At 37.1% G+C, this 21537-nt stretch overlaps 1 protein-coding gene across 2 annotated transcripts in view; it reads right to left on the bottom strand.

Annotated features, from left to right (window-relative positions):
• si (sucrase-isomaltase) overlaps window positions 1-15315 on the bottom strand; it is a 68274-nt gene extending 52959 nt beyond the window's left edge. Inside the window, exons 1-15 of one of the 2 annotated variants that reach the window (XM_081614484.1) lie at window positions 15286-15315; window positions 14789-14912; window positions 14036-14121; window positions 13735-13855; window positions 12251-12360; window positions 11951-12102; window positions 8582-8753; window positions 8192-8291; window positions 7185-7297; window positions 6959-7084; window positions 5585-5716; window positions 5226-5345; window positions 2574-2687; window positions 2113-2197; window positions 1694-1811 (exon numbers count right to left, since the gene is read on the bottom strand). In XM_081614484.1, the coding sequence (XP_081470610.1) occupies window positions 1694-1811; window positions 2113-2197; window positions 2574-2687; window positions 5226-5345; window positions 5585-5716; window positions 6959-7084; window positions 7185-7297; window positions 8192-8291; window positions 8582-8753; window positions 11951-12102; window positions 12251-12360; window positions 13735-13855; window positions 14036-14121; window positions 14789-14912 (1673 nt within the window). In that variant the 5' untranslated portion in view covers window positions 15286-15315. The remainder of the gene's footprint in view (window positions 1-1693; window positions 1812-2112; window positions 2198-2573; window positions 2688-5225; window positions 5346-5584; window positions 5717-6958; window positions 7085-7184; window positions 7298-8191; window positions 8292-8581; window positions 8754-11950; window positions 12103-12250; window positions 12361-13734; window positions 13856-14035; window positions 14122-14788; window positions 14913-15285) is intronic. The other variant, XM_008425340.3, reaches the window with a different exon arrangement.
• Between the last annotated feature and the right edge of the window lie 6222 nt (window positions 15316-21537).

Below are 21537 nucleotides of genomic sequence, written 5' to 3'. Positions count from 1 at the left end.
TAAGAGCAAAACTGATGAAGGCTTTAACAGGTGGTCTTACCTTCACAAGCTAAAATCAAATGCATGCCGACAGTTATCCACAAAATGCCTAAACCACGGACAGAAGACCGGACCCTAAACAACTGTTACCGGACTGGACACCAAGCCATAGAACTACTTATATCGCACCTAAGACGTGTCATTCAATGAAGCTGAAGGTGGTAGCAGCCACAGCACAAACACCAGAGTTGGTTTCTTCTGCCAACTCTGTACTCTTCCTCCGTTTGGTCCTCATCATCTTCATTCCTTGTGATTTCTACATTCCCATCAGTTTCAACTTGCTCCGGTTCAAATGGCAAATGCTTAACGACGTTACTTAACCCCGTTTTGGCTGGAGGAAGCTAGCGCAATCGGACCAAGCATATGTCATTTACCCAGAATGCATTGCGGCGACGTAGCAACGTCCGTGACATCATTACCGCCACCGACTGGTGTGAAGTGTGTCCGACAATATCTTATTAAAATTTATAAAAACTAAACATCCTGCAGTATTATTGGTGTATTGTTGACATTTTCTATTTTATTCTTTTATAAATGAATGCAAATAAACTTGACATTCACCTTAAGCAGTGTTAAATTTCAGTAAATGATAAATAAATAATAAATGAGACTTGACATAAATAAAAGCCTTAACATAAAATTAATATTTAAAATTCAACCTTCAATCAGACTGTGTAAAGTTAAACTGAGAAAAAGCTTTACAAACCTTCTTACCTAATCTAACTCATTTTGGTCAAACTCAGATAATCAAAAAACTAACTAAAACATGTTAGGAACATTGATGATGTGATGTGATTCTTAAGTCAAATAGTTTATTTCAGGGGCCTTTAAGATAGGATTTGGATTTCTACTAGGGCTTATGTTTGGCCAAAACTTTTTGATGTATTTTAGTTTCAGAAAAAGCCTATTTTATAAAACAGTAATAAAAAAACAGTACTCTGACTAATCTTAGATGGTTTGTTAAAAACTTGTCTCCTGGTTTGCTTGGTTTGTTTTTAATTGTAGACAAATGTGACATGTGATTTGATATCAGGATACAATCACAGACATACCAGATTATTGTGACTCTAATGTTTAACACATCTATTTTAAAGAAATTTACCTGCCTACAGCCTACATGATACATATAGAATTAAGTGTATGTTAGGAGGATTTTTTTCAGCATCAAAGGGTAATTATTTGTTATAAAACCTACATTTGTGCTGTCTTTTGGCAGATATCCATGATCCATATGAATTTCCATGCTCCAGTGATTATGCCCTATACTCACCGTGATGTCTCTTTGTAGGTTTGCAAACATAATGGGTCATTACACACTTCCAGTGCCAAAACCCAGATGAGAAATGTAAGGCACCCTGGGAGCTAGGCTCATTAAAACATAATTCTGCACATGGTATCTGACTTACAATTTTCTACAGGAATCATTTCCTGCGATTTGGAGCAGGGCATAAGTCACCTCAGTTCAATGAACTGACAAAACTTTAAAATACCAGTTCTTTGATTTTCTTTTTCAGTCAAAGCACAATACTGTCTGATTTTAATGGTCCTTTCTAACTTTTTGTGGCATTTTATGTTCTGTGTTTTACTTTTTTATATATAAATGCAAGTTTTGTTTGTTTTCATTCAACATGTCACTGATTGTAGATGCACTTACTTTTCAGTGGCCAGCACCATAGAGTAGCCGTACAAACTGTGGATATCATAGTGGTTCCCCCACGCCTGCTTGGCATCCATGCAGAGGGTCTTACTGTACATCACATCATCCAGAATCTCTGTGGGAAAGAAAAGGATAAACAAAGTAAGAGAAGACCTTGACACAATGCTAAATACATTCTAAACAAAAAGAAGACATGGAGAAACTAAGAAAGAGGGAAGTGATGGATAAAGAAAAAGAAGTGCACTAAAAAAACACTAAAAGTTGCTATAATGTTTTATTTAAATCTAATTTGAAGCCAATACATCAATTGAATAAATACATGTATCTGAAAGATATTCATCAATAAATATCTAAATATCACAAATATTTGAATTAGAAGAGATTTTATTTTTGATTATTAAAATTGAAAGTCTCACTTGGAGTGTAGGGAGGGTAGTTGAGGTTGTTGTCAGCACAGCCTTTAGTTGATCCTTTCTTGAAGTTAGCCACTTCATTCATATCCTGAATGAAAAAAAAAAGATTTTAAGTCAAAGTGATGACTTTTGTTTTTGTTTTTTCCAGCTAATTTGTGAATCCATGATTCACTTAGCTACAGCACAGGATTTCAGGGAAATTTGAAACTGAATGTGTGTCTGAGTAATGAAAGTCCCAACCACAAGAAATCATTGATGGTACAGATTCTGGTCTGGTTTTATCTTCGCCTTTGTTTTATGCAGTCATACTCAACGCACAGAAAATCAATTGCCACAAAATGTTTAAGAACTTCAAACAAGATGTCCCTTGCTGAATATTTGTAATTGGCTACTGAACAATGTCAGGATGTTTGGAATTTCAACTGATTACCAGAATCTTTTAATATGTCTGAAAATCCACTTACAATCCAGAGGGCGTCATGTTTGACTTCCTTGGAGAACCGCACATACTCATCAATCCACCAATCAATGCAGTTTTGGCTGGTGTAGTCTGGAAATACCGTCTCCCCTGGCCAAACCTACAAAGAAGATGCACGCATGAAAACCATTTGTTTCTGCCATTACACTTTAGTGTTGCTGCAGATAAAGCTGTGGAAAGACATGTTTGGCATTCACTTTGCAAGCTCCATTCTTTGTTTTCTCCAATTGTAACAATAAATTTTTATTCTATTATTCAAATATGTTTGAGTGTCTGTAACCATATGCTCCTGAAAATATGTAGAAGTGCGATTCATTGAAGTTATGCAAAAAAAAAGGGGGGGGGGGGGAACTGTGCCTGTGGGGGTATTGGAGAAACAGCTCTGAGATGTGTGAATAGGAAAGAGAGGAAAGTATAGATGAACTAAGAGAAGGGGTGGGATTGATGAGGGAAAGGTGAAAAAGGAGAAAGGGGATAAAGAGTCGAACGAGTTGAGGAAGAGAACAGAGAAGAGAAGAAATCGATAATGCAATAGAAATCTTGCGACGTGACTGTGTGTTAGAAGTCACCCTTAATGACGTGTATTGAGAAAAATGATTAATCCACACAGAGAGAGGGAGAAATTTTCTAAGTGTGTGTGGGTGTGTAAGCAGTTTCTGTGTGTAAACCCTGCTGTGGATATAAAATCTCAAGGTTGCTCCATTCTGGCTATCTTTTACCTTTGCTTCTGCTGGCAATAACTTCACAGCCCAGTTTGTAGCGAGCGTATGAATTATGCTTATGTACACTCACGTGCGCGCACACAGATTTATGGGCGATGCTTTTGGCACGTGGAAGGAACGGCAAGGTCAGAGCTTATTGATAGACCGTTGCGGATGCCATCTTTCTTTTATGAGTCATTTGTTCCCTTACTCCAGGATTTTGTCATCTACACATCCCTGCTGATGGCTTCTACAGAGCAAATGCTTTAAACAAATCAGCTGGCATTTGTCACCGCATACCTCTTGCTGCCTTTTATAGTTTTTATGTTCCTCTTTTACCATTTTGGATTTTGACTTTTTTTTTCTTTTCCTTTGGATGGTTCGATGTCCTTCTCACAACCCTCCCTCCAAAAGTAATTCTCCTGCTTCCACCTTGTCTGTCCTCTTGTTCCAGGCTCCTGATAAACTGTTGCTTTGTCTTTCATGTCTCATTGTAGATTGATTCTTGTGCAATTGTCTTGTCAGCTGCTCAGTAAGACAGACAGTCTGTCTCTGTGTACATTCTGATCTATTATCTACAGCCCCGTCTGATCCATTAACTGTGACTAATCTTCTTTTTTTCATGTTACCTACACTTTCTGTTCACTACCAGTTGCTTCCAAGTCTATTTTTAAACTTCTTCAGCTGGAGAAAAATACAAACACTGCTACGGTTGATCCTTAGTGATGTACCCCAAAAAGCAATAAATTATCTTAAATTATAGAGCAGGGAAAATAAAAATAGAAGGACAGGTTTTTAAACACCTGGTGAATACAGAAGTTGTGCTCACTGGCTCAACATGCAAATAAGGGAACAAATGAAAATAAATATATAATGTATTTCAAACTTAAATCTGAATGCAGACATTTATTCTACTTTCAATTCTAATTTGTCACTCTAAAAGCAACAGATCAGGTCCGGGTTAAATATTTTTACTGTTGCATCAATTCATGAACTTTGTAGAGACGACACATAAGTTGTGAAGTGCAGTTTCTGAATCCAAATCTTTGGTTCCAATGTATCAATTTGTTGTTATTGTGTGTTTTTGCATAGACTTTGGAGTTTTAACAGCTACAGACGAGTTGAGGCTGGATGTGCTGCTGGCGTGAAGCTGGCAAAGTGTGTGTGGTTTGGGAGACAATGGGACAGGAGTTCCATAAAAATGGGGCCCATCCAGGACGCTACTGGATGTATCACTTTTTAACTGGTGTAGAAACAGCAAATGTTGTTCTGGAAAAAGCCCGCTCATCCTCAGAATGAAAGCACATTCTGCCGTATAAAAAGAACTATAATCAGTCATTTTCACATGTGCAGTCTGCATGTGCAGACGACCTGATATAGCTTTCCATTTAAAAATGGGTTCACACAGATGAACTCCAGACATTTTTCTCCCTATCTCACATATGCACACATCTGAACACCCAATCTGTCATGCAGTGACTCAGAACATTTTAAGATTAAACACTAATGCAGAATCAATGCATATGTTTGACCTGTTCATAAACAGCATGAAAAGGCAATTAGTTTGGGGACTAAGTCTAATCATGTGTATAATTAAAGGCAACAATATAAAAGCATGGGAGCAACATACTTTTGCTCCCCACCTCGATACTCTGCAGGAGAGCGCTTCTCAAATGCGTGCAATGTGGGAAAAATGATCAAAAATAACCTTTTGTAGGTTTGAATGTCTGTTCAGAAATTTCTTCAGGCAAGATGGAGACAGTAAAATGATAGGCACATGTAGCAGGGTGTATCTCATACTATTAATGTGAAGAGCAAGAATTTAAGTGGTGAACTGCAGAACATTTTACTGAATTTCTATAAAGTTTTGGAAAATGTAGGTGACATTTCTGGGTCTTATTTCAAGACTTGGTAATCGGTACCAATAAACAGCTTACCTCTCCTACAAGTGGAGTTTTTCCATCTGATTCAAAGACCCAGGCGTTCTGTTGGTTACCCCGATCATACGACTCATATGGAGCACCCCCCACCCTTTTGCTGATGGCTATTGCAGGGTCCTGGGGAAAGGAAACACCTTTTCAGAAGAATGCTACAATATTTCATATTTGGATCAGTAAACATAATTTTGTTGTGGCTTTTAGCCACAATAATTGATTTACATTATAACATGGCTGGGTAAATTAATTGTCACATTGGTGTTAATTGGAAAAACAGTACATAACCCAGTTTGATAAGTTGATATTGCTGGATGTATTACTGTGTCTGTCATTGCTTTGTGAGAAATGAGAGTTCTTACCAGGATGAGGATGTACTTCTGCCCTTTCTCATGGAGGTAATCAGCAAACGCAGGAAGGCCTGCGAACTTCACTTTGTCGTAGGTGAAATCTTTCTTATCTTCCATGTAGTCTATGTCTGTGTATTGAATGTCCTGTCAAGAAGAAAGTAAATCCAGTAAATTGTCTATAATATGTCTGTTTTTTTCTGCATCTATAAAAACCTCAGTGTGGCTACTTGTTTCCAGTGTTTGCTGTTATTTGGTAAATTTTAATACATTTCTAAACATGCATTTCTCTTCATTTCTCTTCAGGGTTAAAAATGAATGCTGAATATCAGTTTTCTCTCTGAAAAGACCATCTGACCGTAGTCTTACTGTAATATGCACCACAAAGATAAGTAGTGAGGTTCATTTCCAAGAAAATGTCAACCAGAACTGGTATTTATCTCATGGCTTAGTAGTAATGCAGTACTGGAGTATTTTTTAACATTCTGTTGAAGATGAATGAGATAATAAAAAGGAACCTGGTCGATTGATCTTTGATCAGTGCTAACATTCGTTGATGCTTAAAAAATTGTGCTTCCTGGACTGAACCTGTGCAGGCCAGCAGACTCTCCATTATTTGACAGAGAGCTGGATTACCCAATCTAAGCTAAAGGCCATCCCTATCACTCAGGCTGTCTATCGAACTCTTGCTCCAACCTTCATATCGCGTTCTTACAGACAGTGTAGAGGTTTGAGTCTCTTGCCTCTGGAAGCACACAGGGGTTCAAATTCAAAAACAGGTTTACAAGGTGAGTTATCAGCTGCTTCCATTTCCCTTCCTGGAAGCTATAAAGCAGTGGTAATAGTTAAAGAAGCCCCTCTTTTGTGTACCAGACATTGCCACTGCTTCTTCCTGGTTCATATAATGTTTTAAACGCCTGTTTTTCTCTGCATATTGATTTTATGTGTCAAAATCAATATACATATTTTGACAGTGTATTCGATTAAAATAAAAAGTTATGCTTTCAGCAATGAAACAGCTGCCATGTCATTATCGAAATTGTACACCTCAGCTAACTTGATAGAGGGTTTATCATTTACTCACAATGGGACCATTAAAGTGCTACAAAAAAATAAAAATTTAAACAGCGTTGAGATATGACAACATGCCAAGCTTGTGCAAACATCAGGTATAAAACACATTGTTGCAGAAAAAAGCTTTGGTAGTAAATGCTTACTAACGCTTTCCATATCAAGGCATGAGAGTAATATGTAGCAATTCTAGCTGTGAGCTTCTATCAGTTTTAAAGAAATGAGATGAAAATTTTGTAAGGAGATAATGAAGTAAACTTAAAAAGTGAAAAAAAAAAAAAAAAAACAAGCATCAGATGAAAGAAAACTAGATCTTACATATGGGAGACCAATGGCACGATTCCTCTCCACTGTGGCCTTGACTTCGTCCAGGCTCCCGTAGTTCCACCGTGAAATCTGGAAGCCCAGGGACCAGTAGGCAGGAATGACAGGCATGCCAATGAGCTGGAGAGGAGGAATATACATTGTCATACAGCTACTGTAAAGCTTTTACAGAACTTAAAATAAATTAGGTGTCCATGTACTCATGAAACAAAAATATTACCTGTAGGAACTCATGCACCACGTCTTCTGGTGTGTCGCCAAACAAGATGTAGAAGTCCAGGACTCCTCCGATGGTCCTGTAGGTCACTGCTGGGGCAGGCTGCAAAGTCACCTCTGAAAAAAGATAAAGATGATTCATGTCAGTTGCTCTCCAGGTTGCCCTTGTCATTCGTTTGGAAAATGTACTCCTGTCTTAACAATGCATTATTTATTGTGAAAAAAATAAACCTTTTGATTGCATAATAGAATAAACAAAAGATGGTTAAACATGACGGTGGACGTTTTTGTTGGTGTTTTCAAATCTACTTCAACCATAAATTATTCTCTTTGATTTCTGTGCACAGTTGCTTGAATGAGTCAGCAGAAGCTCTTTTTGGGTGACTTGGGTGAGGTATAAATTACTGTCATGTGTGGAGTCATTTCTGAAATTTGTTTTTCCTGTTTTATGCTGTAGGAGTGTATCAAAAACCTTTTTCTTTACTGTTTACTTTGAGATAACTGTGTCGCCTCCTTCACCCTTGTTTCTCACAGTTCCAGATGCTGTAAATCTCGTTTAATTATTGCTCACCGTATAAGTGGGCAAGCTTAGGGCAGAAACTTTTTTCAAACTGCCTGGCTTTTGAAGATTCATGCACATCTTCCCTACAGCTAAACGAAATGTGCTCTTATGTTTCCCATTTTGAAGAACTGGTAGGAGAATGAATCCTCTATTTATGCAAGTAGGTGTGGCACCAGTATTAAAAACATGAATTTTCATGTCATTATAAATGTACTCAAATCAAAGGTGTAATTTTTCAAAAAACAATTTGTGAAATTTTAAACTCATGCATAGCTCTTCATGCATATGTGTTGCTGTGCACATTACAACTGAGGGAGTGCACAGACTTTGCTCTTAAACATGCTGCTGCCTTTTCACACTGTAGACTTTGGTTGCCGTGAAGATCCCTGAGGAGAGAGAAACATGGAAACGTGTGTATTGCGTGTGCACGTGTCAGTGTTTATCTTTACCCATGGCATTGCTGTTGAGCAGAAAGACCCCGAATGACTTTCCACTCTCATCTTCCAGACAGAGGAAGAAGGGATAGTGTCCATAGAGGTTGTGTGTTCCCTGCAGGGAGAAAAGAATGAAGGATGAAGGGATGTGGGGAAAGAGCTGTGAATTGCAGGAGGGATGTGGGGGGGCCTCGCTGCAACTGAAGAGGGGTGACTATGTTGTCCAATTAGATCATGAAACATTCAATTAAAAGCCCTTTGAGGGGGGGCAGAATGCAAATGCCCAGAAGGTCGCATGTGTGCACAAATGCATGTGTACATCAGAGTTAACTGGTGTTGAAGAGTCTTGATTTACATGCTGCATCTACATCAACAATGGTGTGACTTGCGTGTGAAAGTTCTTACCCCATTAGGAAACGCATCTCTGGTGAAAATGGGCCAAGTCCTCCAGTTCATGTCATGGCGGTATGTTTGATGTACGTGCTCACCCAGGCCATAGATGTTGTGAGATGGGAGCTTAGCAGACAGCTGTATGTACTGGTCCGCGAAAACAAGTGGAGCCATTGTGGTGTCAAACCTGAATGTGTTCAGATAAAAAAATAAAAAACACACAGATGTGAGAGACAAGATTTTGATGTGAAAAAAAAACAGATTGGTGAGAAGAGAGAAAATGTGAGAAAGAAAACAAGAGTAAGATGCAGTGGAGAGAGAAGAAATAAGACAAGGAATTGTGAAGGGGTTATTGCAAAGAGGAAAAAAAAGCAGGCCATCTCATGAAGCTCTAATAACCCCGCTGGGCAGCATTTCTTCAACACGAGACATGCACAGACAGTTGAAATACTGCAATTGCAAACAGCTGTCAAAACCCACAAGTTGTGGATGCAATGAATATACTTTGTCAATCAATAATCATAATAAACATATGGCAGAAACAAAGAGTGTTTGTTATCAGTGATCATGATTGGTCATATAACACAGTCAGTGCAATAAAGTCCCTGTAAATAGAAATATGTTTTTACAAGAAGCTTTCATGATGACAATAGAACACCCACATGTCAGCCACACAGGCAGAAGAGCAGAGTCACGACTAGCCTGCATGCACAATCAATACTTAGAAGTTATATACCTGTTACTGGTGCAATTAGATAACACAATCAGCTTTTATTGACCGCATGGTGCAATTTTAAATATTTTACAAGTAAATATTTAACCCTAATTTCATAGATATTCATATATATATATGTCTAATAATGTCATCATTGTGAGGATATCACCTCAGATTTGTGCAAAGAGAATCTTGACATGCTAACTAAGGTCTCCTCTGCTGTACATCGAGATGAAAAAGTCATTTTGGAAAGAAAAAAAAACACTGTTTTTTGAGAACCCGATCACTTGAAAAAGGCCCATTTGCTTGGATACAACATGGATAAGTCATAATGTAGAACCACTAATAGAAAAAACCAGCTAAAGTTACAACAAAATTAAAATTCAGTACCAAATCCCAAGAGTGATATCATGTCTCCTGGCTCAGGGTGGGAGGAAGGATTGTGAAATGCACTGATAGGGAACTATACTGCTTAGTGCTAAAGCAAAGGTTGGGACGTGACCTCAGGATGACTCCTTACTCACTTGTTGTTCGGCTGAAAAAAATGTTGGCAATAATATGGAAATGTTTTAGAATACATAGTTTAGTGCGTATTTTCATTTCCAGTATTTTTCCAAGACAGTGTCTTCTTGTTTGTTTTGGTTTTTTGGAAGAATAAAAAAATGAACAAAAAAATAAATCCTGAGACAAATTTATATTCAGGCAGCATTGCTTTCTATCTAAATAGTCAAAAAATATGGAAACAACAAACACACTAACTAAACTCGACTTTCAACTTCTACTCTGCTAATTTTGCAAGTAAAGATAAGGACAAGAACAGGCCTCCCTGAGACAGCCATGCAAAAGTGAATAGACACAAATAGTCTAAATTTTCCTATTTGCTGTCAAATATATATTGACAGCAAATATTTATTTTTATTTATTTATTTTATTTATTTATTTATTTTTTACAAATATTGAGAAGAAAAATCCAGTTCAGGACTATGCCGTCAAAGTATTTTAGATTTTAACTAAAGATGAAGAAATCTAGTCACAAAAATATATAGCATCATTTTAACTTTGGGACAAACAAGAACCTGTGAAGTAATTAGCCACTTTAACGTTAATATTCATTTCCGATGTGCAGACATATTTTCTTGAAGTGCAAAATACCTGGGGGAAACTCTCACTAGCAGGACATGTAAATATGCAAAGAAAAAGTCAAAAGAGGTGAAATTGATAGAGAACTTTGCTTTGAGAGTTTGTGTCATTCTGCATGCAATGACGCCCTTGGAGTTGAGGTTTATTGCCCATGTCTACCTCGGCATATATATTATGATATTAAAATAAGAAACACAGGGTTAGGTGGTGAGATCTCACACTTATGTTGTAATTATGGGTCACCATGGTGCTGGAAACATTACTTTAATTGCAAAGCAGCTGCATTAATTGTTGCTGGTATCCTTTGTAACACACAAACATAAAGAAAAGCCTAAGTGAACTGCGTAATTTCAAGGCCATAAAGTCTTCTAAAGAAGTCATGCTCAATCGTGGAGCTGACTGTTTATTTCACATGTTCTCTGGGATATCAATACACACATGGCCACATTTGCATGATGAGATGCAGGGATTAGATTGGAAAATGATTGTGTGTGTGTGTGTGTGCGTGTGTGTGCGTGTGTGGAGGAGGATTCTTAGAAAGCTTGTTCCCAACATTTGATGTGTTACCAGTTTTGAAGTCTTTCAGACTTCAGGGCATTCTGTGGGTAAATATATTTGACAGCCTTTGCCCGTGCATTGCTTTTCTTTATCCTATAACAAATGCATATGAGATAGACGCTTAGTCACCCGTAATTCCTATATTAACACACCAGCAATCCCCAGAGCGCCAACTTTAATGCTTTCTCTTTATCAGTATCAACCCATAATAATATATCATATTAAAAATTGAATGGATGTGTTATTAAATGGATTAAAATGCCGTGGTCCTTTGTTTTAAGGAATAATGTAAGATTAAGCTTTCATTATCCCTCTGAGACAGAAAAACCATTCAAATAATCTAAGTTAAGCAAATGCTGTTCATATGAGAGAAAAGATCTGCACATAAAGGCCAGTTGGAATTCATTTCAAGAAGTTATTGTTGATCATTTATTCTTATTCTTATTCTTCTTATTATTCATTGACTTATGTTTATTGGAAAAAACATGCCTGTTTTTGATGCTCGGTACACATTTCTAAGATCCAGTTGACGTTTGAGATGTCAGCGCTGACCTATCAGGTTTTACCTGAACCTGAGCTAAATTATGCTAAGGTAATAATGCATGAAAACAAGATGATGAGCAAAACACTTTAAAAGATTTCAGACATAATTAAAGGAGATGAGAATCCCAAAATCAATGATAATTTTGTTTGGCAACTTTCAGGTTGAGGGAGGTGTTTGACATCCATTAAGTGAGTCACTTAATCAAATATTCAGTAACTCATCTTGTCTCATAGATTATAAGTCCTACGACACATGATGTATCTTAAAACTACATTGTCTATCCTGAACATAGATTTAAAACGTCCCTTTTATATTCTTCATATCTAATGTGTATATGTGCTTTAATCTATTTAGTCTTTTCATGCCGTGTAAGATTTAATTTTACCATCCAAGACAAATTGTAGAAGACCCTCGTGGCAACACTCACAGGATTTTCTTGTTCTCCTTTCTGCGCACAATCAGGCCAAAGGGGTTGTTTCTGATCTCGAGTGTGTCGCTGATAGGACTGGAGGGGCTGTTTGTGACGGTAGGGATGTGCTCATGAGGGACCTCGAATCTCGGGCTTTTGGTATCGTAGATCTAAGGCAAAAGGAACAGGCAATCAAGCGGTGTCCTATTTTCTGGTCATTTTCACACATTGCGACGTATACCTGTGTTTGCTTAGCATTCCAGTGAAGAGAGACAAGAGAGGGAGAGAGAGAGAGAGAAAAAGTCTGCTAGCAATCACCTTAAAATGAAGTCGATTGTTTGTCTGCATCTCTGCATGCAGTGTCAGCTCCTGTATGTCTCCACCAAACAAGGACGGAGAGGCCAGTCTTTTCATTTCCACGTGAAGCTCTGCAGAAGAAAACCCAATAAAACACTTTTACTTCGGTTGTAGCAGTGAATACACTTAGTTTTATGAAATCGCTTCATATTAAGAAGCATTTTTTTTGTCCACTGTTACCACAAAGTTAAATACAGTCTAGTTAAAATAATTTTGAAATTTTGGTTGTAGTTTAGTTTATTCAACCCAAACCGTTCAGACACACAACTAGTAGTTGCTACAGTCAATCAACTCTCAAACTACTAATTAAAGAAATGCAAAACAAAGTCAAGTAAAAATAATTCCTAAGGGTTGTGTAAATCTAAAAGATGTAGATTCATTCAGCTTAAACATGCCTGCCCTCACATGTTCACTCAAATTAATAATTTTGCTTCTAAGGAAATTGTTGGACTGGGTGGCAGAGAAGGAGCAACCTGAACAACCCATGATACCACCAGCTAATCTTCCGTGCTGTATCATGTCTCTTGGTTGAAGGCCAGGTAGATTGCTGGGAAGCACAACAACAGGGATTTATATTCCGGTGAGTCAAAACTAAAGTCGACAGGCGACCGGAAACAAATCAACTGCTTAGGAACTAGGGAACTCTGACCATGAGAAAAGATGACAAAAGTAACTTTTAGTTCGCAAAAATGTCAAAAGCAAACCTAATCGTTCTGACATTATCTGGTTAATGAAATTTATAACTACTAATTAACAAATTTGGTACTTCAAGCTGAAAATTTGTTTGAAAAATGGCAGTTTTATTATCATACAAAAGAAAGTGTAAGAATTTTACTTTGATGTTAGCAGAGTTTGCTCAAGAGTAGATTTGACATGAAGGTTTACATTTTTCCTCACTCATTTTATCTGTTTGGTATGTGACAGACTACCTATTTTTGCATTACTTCCCTTGGATTTCTCAGTCTTGTCAAGTAAAAAAGAGATATATTGGATGATGTTCCTTTTTGGTCTAACCACAAACACATCATTATTTTCTTCAGTTTTCCTATCCTTGTCACACTATTTTTTTCTTCCTTCAAAGAAGTGTTATTTTACTTCACAAACAAAACAACTGAAAATATAGTTTAGATTTAATATAAAAAGGTCCAATATTTCCTTTTTTGTTTGCTTTTACACCATAACTCAGCTTACTTTCGGCAGAGAGATCAAGCAGAAAATGGAAAAACCTGCGTGCAGTGAAGTCAATCATGTTTTCCGATATGCCATCTATGTCTTACTTTCACTGAAAAATCATACCTTGGTCAAAGTGAGCGAAAATAGCGGGAAATGCAGACATTCTGAGAGCATGAGGAGTGATTAGAAAAAAACCTCTGCCTGTGTTGGTAAGCAAATACTAGAGCTCTAAACTTTAAAGCATAGGTGACAATTAAAAAATATAGTTTTACCAGTAGGTTTGGTGGTTTGGAGTGAGTGCACCATGTATCCATGGTTGGTTGGTAAGAAGCACCAGGGAACGCTTCGCTCATCCAGAGGACTCCAGCAACAACCGCGCTGCTCACATGCTGTCTGTTCAAACAAGATGATGTGACTGTTATTACCTTTAACCAATGTTGCCTTGAGAGCTACTATTTACAGCGATGCAGTAGTAGTAATCATAATAACTGTGTTACTTTTATATGCTGAACAATAAAAAAAAAAAGCTTAAAACAATTAGACTGAATCACCGGACATGATGTTCACTCGTACCTTTGAGGCTCCAGCATCAGGATAGCAGTCGACTCTTTCAGCCATGGGAATGTTGGGACACTCAGGAATAAATCCATCTGCTGTTTCTGTGAAGTCAGTAACAAGTAGACAAAAAAGCAGGTAAATGTAGATGCATTTTGGTTCCATCAATAATTCTTGTAGTTTTCCAGGCTGTGGTGATTTAAAACATCTCGAAGTGTCATGCTGCTACCGCCGTCCTTCATAATAGAAATTGTGGAAGGAGATGGGACCCATGTTGAAATGTAGTGGTATTTTCCCAGATGGCAAAACATTTATTGAAAAATTTACTTTCTGACAACTTTGTGAAAGAATCTCTTGGAGTGTTTTTTTATATTTTGTTTTTTATTATTATTTTCCTCTCTGCATTTACTTCAGAAGTTGACACTATTTTGTGCGTGCAAACTTAAAAACACACACACGCACACTTAAATTTGACAAGCTTAATTCAGTTACATGTAGCAAATCAATGCATTTTTTTTTAAGTTGGAGCTAAATTCCCTTTTTGCAGTGAATCCACGCACACACTCACGCCTAAGAACAATTTAGAGAGACCAATTAACCTAACAGTCATGTCTTTGAATAGTGAGGAAGCTGAAGTACCTGGGGAAAACCTACCTACGCTTGCAACCTCCATGCAGAAACATCCCAGGATTGGAACCCAGAGCCTTTAAATAATTTTTCTTTAAATCTCTAAAACTTCTTGTTATTATTTTATTAGCATAATTCACTTACCGTCTGAAATGGCATCAGGCTCTTTGGTGATAAAAAGAGCGATCATAGTGACGGCCAATATGGTCATCAGGATAAACAGAATCAAAAGGATGATTTCTGCAGTGGTCCATCGTTTTTTCCCCATCTAATCACCCACAAAACAAAACAAAAACAGAAATATACAGATGTTACACACTGCAAGCACGTCATTGCCTCTGAGTTCTTTACAGATATCTCCTTTAGTAAAAGCAAGTTCTCAAAATTTGCTGTCCATACATGTCTAATATTTTTTCTTTAGATGTTTGTACGGCTCATAACCATTAAGTTTGATGTGCTGAGAAGAAGAGGAAGAGAAATTAAAACGTGTTACAGAACGTAGCACGTTTTAATTGTGCATGCCCCTGTTTGTTTCCAATCAGCTGCGTGTAAAACACAAAACATTTCTGACTAACATGCATGGTTACACATAGAAAACAACATAAAAATCAGACAAGCAGAGAGCAAGTGTGCAAACTTACTGGTCTTCTTTTAGCTTGCACTACTCTTCTAAAAATAACTTCCCTACTGTGGATCATCTTACTACTTTCAACACAGGGTTTGTGATGACACACAAACTCAACACACTTACACTATTTAAGTTTTTTCTGCAGAAAATTTAAAGTGTCTTGTCATTTGGGCATAAAATAATTGCCAAATTTTATGAGTACAGACCTTGTCCACACAGTTTCTTACAGAATATGCAATTTGCAAATTGAAAACTTGTGCAAATGGACAATGATGAAACAAATTTGTGTTAAATATTTACATTAATATATATATATATATATATATATATATATATATATAATTTTTTTTTTTTTTACTGAGTCAAATCTGTACAGTATTGCATTTTTATTTAACATATTCAATCATGCCGGATACCAAAAGCTGTGAACCGCACTGTGGGGAATATTTTCCTGCTGTAGATTACAGTGCATGTAACAGATGAACCATGAATGCTTACTCACCTTGCCTCTCCTTTGCATCCAAGGAAAAATGGTGATTATCTCAAGAGAGATAGCTCCTTTATAAACCTAAGGATGTAGTGTTGTCGGAGGGTACTGCCACTCCTCCTCATTGTGCAAGTTATTGTGGGTGGGTGTGTGATTTACAGTCTGAACATGCAGACCCCAAGGTCACCGAATGTCAGATAACAATCTGCAGCGTACAAGACAGCTGAATCAAAAAAAAATACTCATATCAGCATGTTGTTATCTACCATGCAGTCATTTTAATTCAACTTGTGCGAGTGTGAACTCAGTCTGACCTCTACGTCAGTTTTAGCAGGCATGTATTATTAACCTGTAATTACCAAAGTAACAGTGTATTTTTTTGCGGAATTGTGTATGATTGAGTGTAATCTTTAACCCACCGTGGTCACATCACCACTTGTTAGTAATTAACACTCTTGGGTATATATGCTCATATTCCAGAAGTTAGAGGATTAAACAGAGCATAAATACGAATGTAGAAGAATACAAAATATATTGCTATACTGTTGTAAATAAATGTGCAATGAATTGTTTTCTGTTGCAGCAGTTAGAATGTATGTTAACATTAGATCTTATTTCATACTGGACCACGATCCTAGGACAATCGGATGCAGAATTTTAAATCAATGCAGTGTTTTTGCAAGATGAAGAGATTCATGTTTCTGTGCAGAATGGAAATCAAGCAACAGACAAGTTACTTTAGTTAGACAAACCACAATAATCGAAAAGACAAAGCCAAAAGTTAAAAAGTTAAAAAGTTTTTTGATTATCTGTATACTGATTGAACAGCTCATGAACTTTATGAACACTGTTACCAAAACTGATTTTTTTTTTATTTAAGCTGATAGTCCATAATAGCACATACAGCCAGTTGGTCTCAGGCTAGCATTTTACAACAAAATGCTAGCCTTTATTACGATTTATTTATTATAAATCGTAATAATTACGATTAATAAATAATCGTACTTATTACTGGTAATCTTCAAAAGCGCAATATCATTATGAGCTATTTATTAAAATCCTCTTATATATTCACCACAACCTTTTGTGGTAACCAAACATTTTAGATAATTAGAGATGGTGACTAATAAACTGAACTGTAATACAGTTAAAGCTGCAGTATGTAATTTTTTTTTATTTTACATATTTGTTAACATAAATATGTATCAGACAGATAATCTGTGAAAACACATCGTGCAGACCTGCATACGTAACTCACCAGTATAAATTTGTTAATGTTGGAGTGATATTAGTTGGGAGGAACATGTTGCTCTATGTCTTTGCACATCAGAGCAACAACTCAGGTCAACACTGAAGCAGATATCACCGTCTGTCCAGTCTACATGAATACTCTCTACAGGTGTGCCCAAGAAAATTCAGAATTGGGATTCTCATTTAATATGATTCAGAATCAACTTAATATGTCCCAGAAATTATTTTAATAAAGACAACAAATCTGCTGGGTTTTGGCCTGTATTTTGTAATTTTGGGGGATGTTCTATTAGCACCACGCAGCTAACTGGACCAAACTGTTCAAATGAAATACTTTCAGGTTTTTGTTCTTTAATACCTAGTGAAGTACTTATAGATGATGCGATTAAAACACATTTTGCTTAGTGAGATGAATTTTAAGGATCCCTCTAGTTTGCCATACATGGAAAGGAGTTGGACCTCAAGGTGTCAGAGAAAAGTCCCTGTGTGCTTCTTATGTTGTAGAGTGGCAACTCGACAAAGCCCACTGTTTAGAGTTAGGTCATAACACAAATCCCAAATAGCCACAAATCCCAATAACAAATTCTAAAACTTGATGCAGAAACTCTTGGTGCACTGAAAAGCTAACAGAACAGTCTTGATATCTCACTTTTAATAGAGTTCACAGACAATTTCCTTTTTCCAATTTGCATCAAATGCTGCCAAACAAAATGACGACATAAAGGGTACTTGCATTAAATCAGTGCTTCTCAATTCCAGTCCTCAGGCCGCCTGCTCTGCATGTTTTAGATGTGCCTCTCCTCCAAAACAGCTGATCCAAATGATTGCATGACCTCTTCTGCAGCCATCAAGTACTGCAGAAATCTGTTAATCACCCACAGTTTCAATCCAGGTGTGTGGCAGAAGGGAAACACCTAAAGCATGGAGGCTTGGAGCAGGGAGGCTTGAGGACCAGAATTGAGAAACATTGCATGAAAGTCAGTTACTAACAGCTCAAATGTACAACAAAATCCTCCATCAAGAGATGCCATTCTTTATGCTGCCTAAAACCTGATAGGCTGCATTCCTGGGCCTTAATGACTCTCCATTGGTCAACATTAGTAGACAGACTCCTGCCTGTCCAAATACATTAAAAGAGAAGACACATTTAGGAGTGAGCAGTAAAAAAAATCAGCCACGTTATAGAACTTAACAAGCATACCTTAAGAAAACATTTAAAGACAAGATTTTCAAATAAAACACAATACAGGATGGACGTTTTTACCCTTTTTACCTAAATACACCGAAAGTAGGGTGTTCCTTATGCTATGTGGTGGTAGTGATGGTGGTAGGAGTTCTGTAATCTAAGCTAAAAATCCTGGTGACCGACTAAGAGAAAAATACAAATGCAATTAACTGAAGTAGACAATGATCTTCACAAAGAGTAGGCAGTGTTGTTGGGAATGCAATTAGTGGGTTACAATAGCAGTTTCTCTGATTTTACTTTTTATAGGTATATGTTTGAGTAAAATGAACATTGTTCTTTTATTCTCTGAACTACTGACAACATATCTCCGAAATTCCAAGCAAAAATTTTTTATTTATTTGCAAAAAATGAGAAATGGAAAACAAGTTCATATTTATTTAGAGACAACAATACTAATGTTTTAACTCAGGAAAAGTTCAGAAATCAACATTTGGTGGAATACTCATGAGGTTTTCAATGGGGCTCAATGCAGTGGGCTCTTCGTGTTTTCCAGAGTTTTATATTAAGTAAACTTAACCAGAATACAAAATAAAATCCTGTTAAGCAACTGAACACATAACCAGTGTAATCAAATTCAAGGGACATTGTAAAACAAAGACCACACCAACAAAACCATTAAACATTAACCAGAAACACATAAAATACAAGCTTCACTGTCCGCCTTGTAAAGATAAAAAGAGTGATAGAGAGTTGAATATGACTGTTGTTTGCTGCTAAACGTGTGGCTGGGGAAGTGAAGTTTCCTCTGCCACATGTTCAGAATAGAAACTGTATTCTACGAACTGTAACAACGTTTAGTAAGTGTGGCTGAGAGATCTTGAAATGCAAAACAAAACTCCACGCTTCCTGCAGATGTCATTTATTCTTCCACGAGTTAGATTTTATCCAGTCCAACCAGACCTCTGTCATGCGTTAAGAGAACAAAACTAAAACTGTACTTCAAATTGACTTCCAAGAAAAGAGGATTTCCAAAGATCAAACAATCAAAGACGACAAAATATGCTTACAAAGTTTGTGTTGTGCAAGTTTACGATGGCTTCGTAATTCATTCAAAAATCCATGCAACTGTGAATACACTACGAGTAAATGCTGCATGTTTGTGAGAATAGGTGTATATGTTGTACTGGAGCCATTCTGTTTACTCCTCAATCTCTGTCTCCCTGAGCAAATTCAATTCTACTCTGCCTCTGCCAATTCCAGGTGCTTTCCCTCCAGAATGCAGCGACAGCCGATTTCAATAGAACAAACTGAAATTGGCAATTCACTCCCACGTATCGATCCAGTCACTTCAAAAGTCGGCACTCAACACCGAGAGCTGCCAAGCAAGTTTACGTGTGTGTTAACGCACGTGTTCTGCTGCTGGTGTGAACATGGTTATACAATATGCCCATGCAGTGCCTTGTAAACGTATTCACAACTCTGTAACTGTTTCGGAATTTGCTGTCTTACATAGACGTGTCTGCATTTTACAAATCAGTGTATTTTCCATTAAACAGTAATGTCAGGTTGTTGTAGCAGCTTTGCATCTAAGTCAATTCAATACAGTAATTTCAGCTTCCAGGTCCAATGTTGCTCATACATTGTGTTCATTTGTCCTTGTCCCTCGTGAACTCTCCTACTCACACATTTTTAATTGAATCTTTTTTTTCTAGCTCACAGAAGGCAGAGAAAGTATTCTTTGCCTTCTGTGCTAGTTAGGCATAGCTTGGTGAGCAGCGCAGAGCAAACTCTGCCAGAAGTTGGTGAAAATCTGATCATTTATGAGCATCAACTGTGAGCCTGTGAGCTTTAACCTTTAACATTTTTTGCACAGACCTGTTAGCGTTAGCCCCTTGCACTGTAGCAGCAATTCGCTTCTATGTATGCATAAGTTTTAATTTGCTTTTTCGCAGTGCTATGAATTTCAGAATTGCTAGATTTTATTTTTCATTAATAAGATTTTTAAATTTGCAGTTCTTCAAGCTTTTCCGTTGAGATCTTGTTGTTACCGTTGTTGATATGAGGAATGAAGCAAGCAGGCTGCTTTTCTCAGTCCTATTTACTTAGAATATTTAGATTTACATTACACAATAACAGGATAATGAAAAAATATTGCAATATATATAAAAAAAATGCTTGAGATTTTTTTTCATTACATTTTTTTCCCCATAGAATTAATTTCATTGTGGGGTATTTAATAATTTATTTGAACCAACATTTTTGGGGTTGGAATTATTGCACAACAACCTCAGTGAATTCTAAAAAAAGGTACAGAAGACTACATTGAAACTATAGAATATAATTCAACACATGCTCCTTGTTTAGCAATCAACTCTCTAGTTTACTTATCTTTCAGTCAGTTCGGTGTCAGATCCCACTGGTACCTCCAGCATGTCTCCTGATCCTCTTGTATTTTCCCCTGAACTTTGACTTTTATATGTTTTTGAATTTTCTCATTTCAACTAGTAAATAGTTTTATTTTTCAACCTCCTTCATCCTCTCTGCATTAGGATCCTGCTCGCCACCACTGCATAACACTTTTTTTTATTAAGCTAATAAGGTGAGCAGCGTAGGTTATCTTGAACTGTCTGTTCAACATGCCTAGGTTGTTCAAGAATGCAATGGCAATTTATCAGCACTCTACATTTTCCTACTACTCTCCAAATTTGCATTTCTAGCAAAATTGTAGGTACAATATGATACATGCGGTCTGGCATTTTGTTTAGCTGTCCCAGCTTCTTGGAATGAAGGCTTAGCTACTGCTGCCAAAAACCCCACGTTCTCCTCCTACAGATAATACATCTGCCTCTTTCTCTTTTTAGCCCTCCTTTGTCTCTTCCTTAGACAAAGCAGCTGAAGGATACTGTGAGCTGTGCTTCAACCTTCATATTTTATAACTCAGAGCATATGTTTTTGACTGTGTTTCTCTCCAATTTGAAGCTGCTAAATGAGCTACAGCAGCTATTAATTGTTTACCATTATTATTTAACACACGAAAAATACTGACTCCAGACCAGTGATTCAGTTTTTTTTACGTGCCTTTAGGTTCTCCTCAGACATTAAGACAGGTTTATCAAGTTAAAGGGAACGTCTCTCCACCTTGGCTTTGTGCTTTCTCAGTGTGAGGGATGGGTACAAATGTAAAAACTCAATGTAATTGACTGTCCACTGTCACTACTACATGCTGGATCAGGAGTGACTGGAGCAGGAGAAGTCAGCGACTTTGTGCAATCATACAGATTTCCTTAGAGAGAAGTGTTTTTGTAAACAAATTGAAAAATAAACAGTTTTCAATTTGTTTT

Source organism: Poecilia reticulata, chromosome 13, assembly GCF_904066995.2.
Source record: "Poecilia reticulata chromosome 13, P_reticulata-male-v2, whole genome shotgun sequence".
Classification (NCBI taxonomy): domain Eukaryota; kingdom Metazoa; phylum Chordata; class Actinopteri; order Cyprinodontiformes; family Poeciliidae; genus Poecilia; species Poecilia reticulata.
Note: the sequence above shows the minus strand (reverse complement) of the source record. Positions and strands in the feature narration are given on the sequence as shown.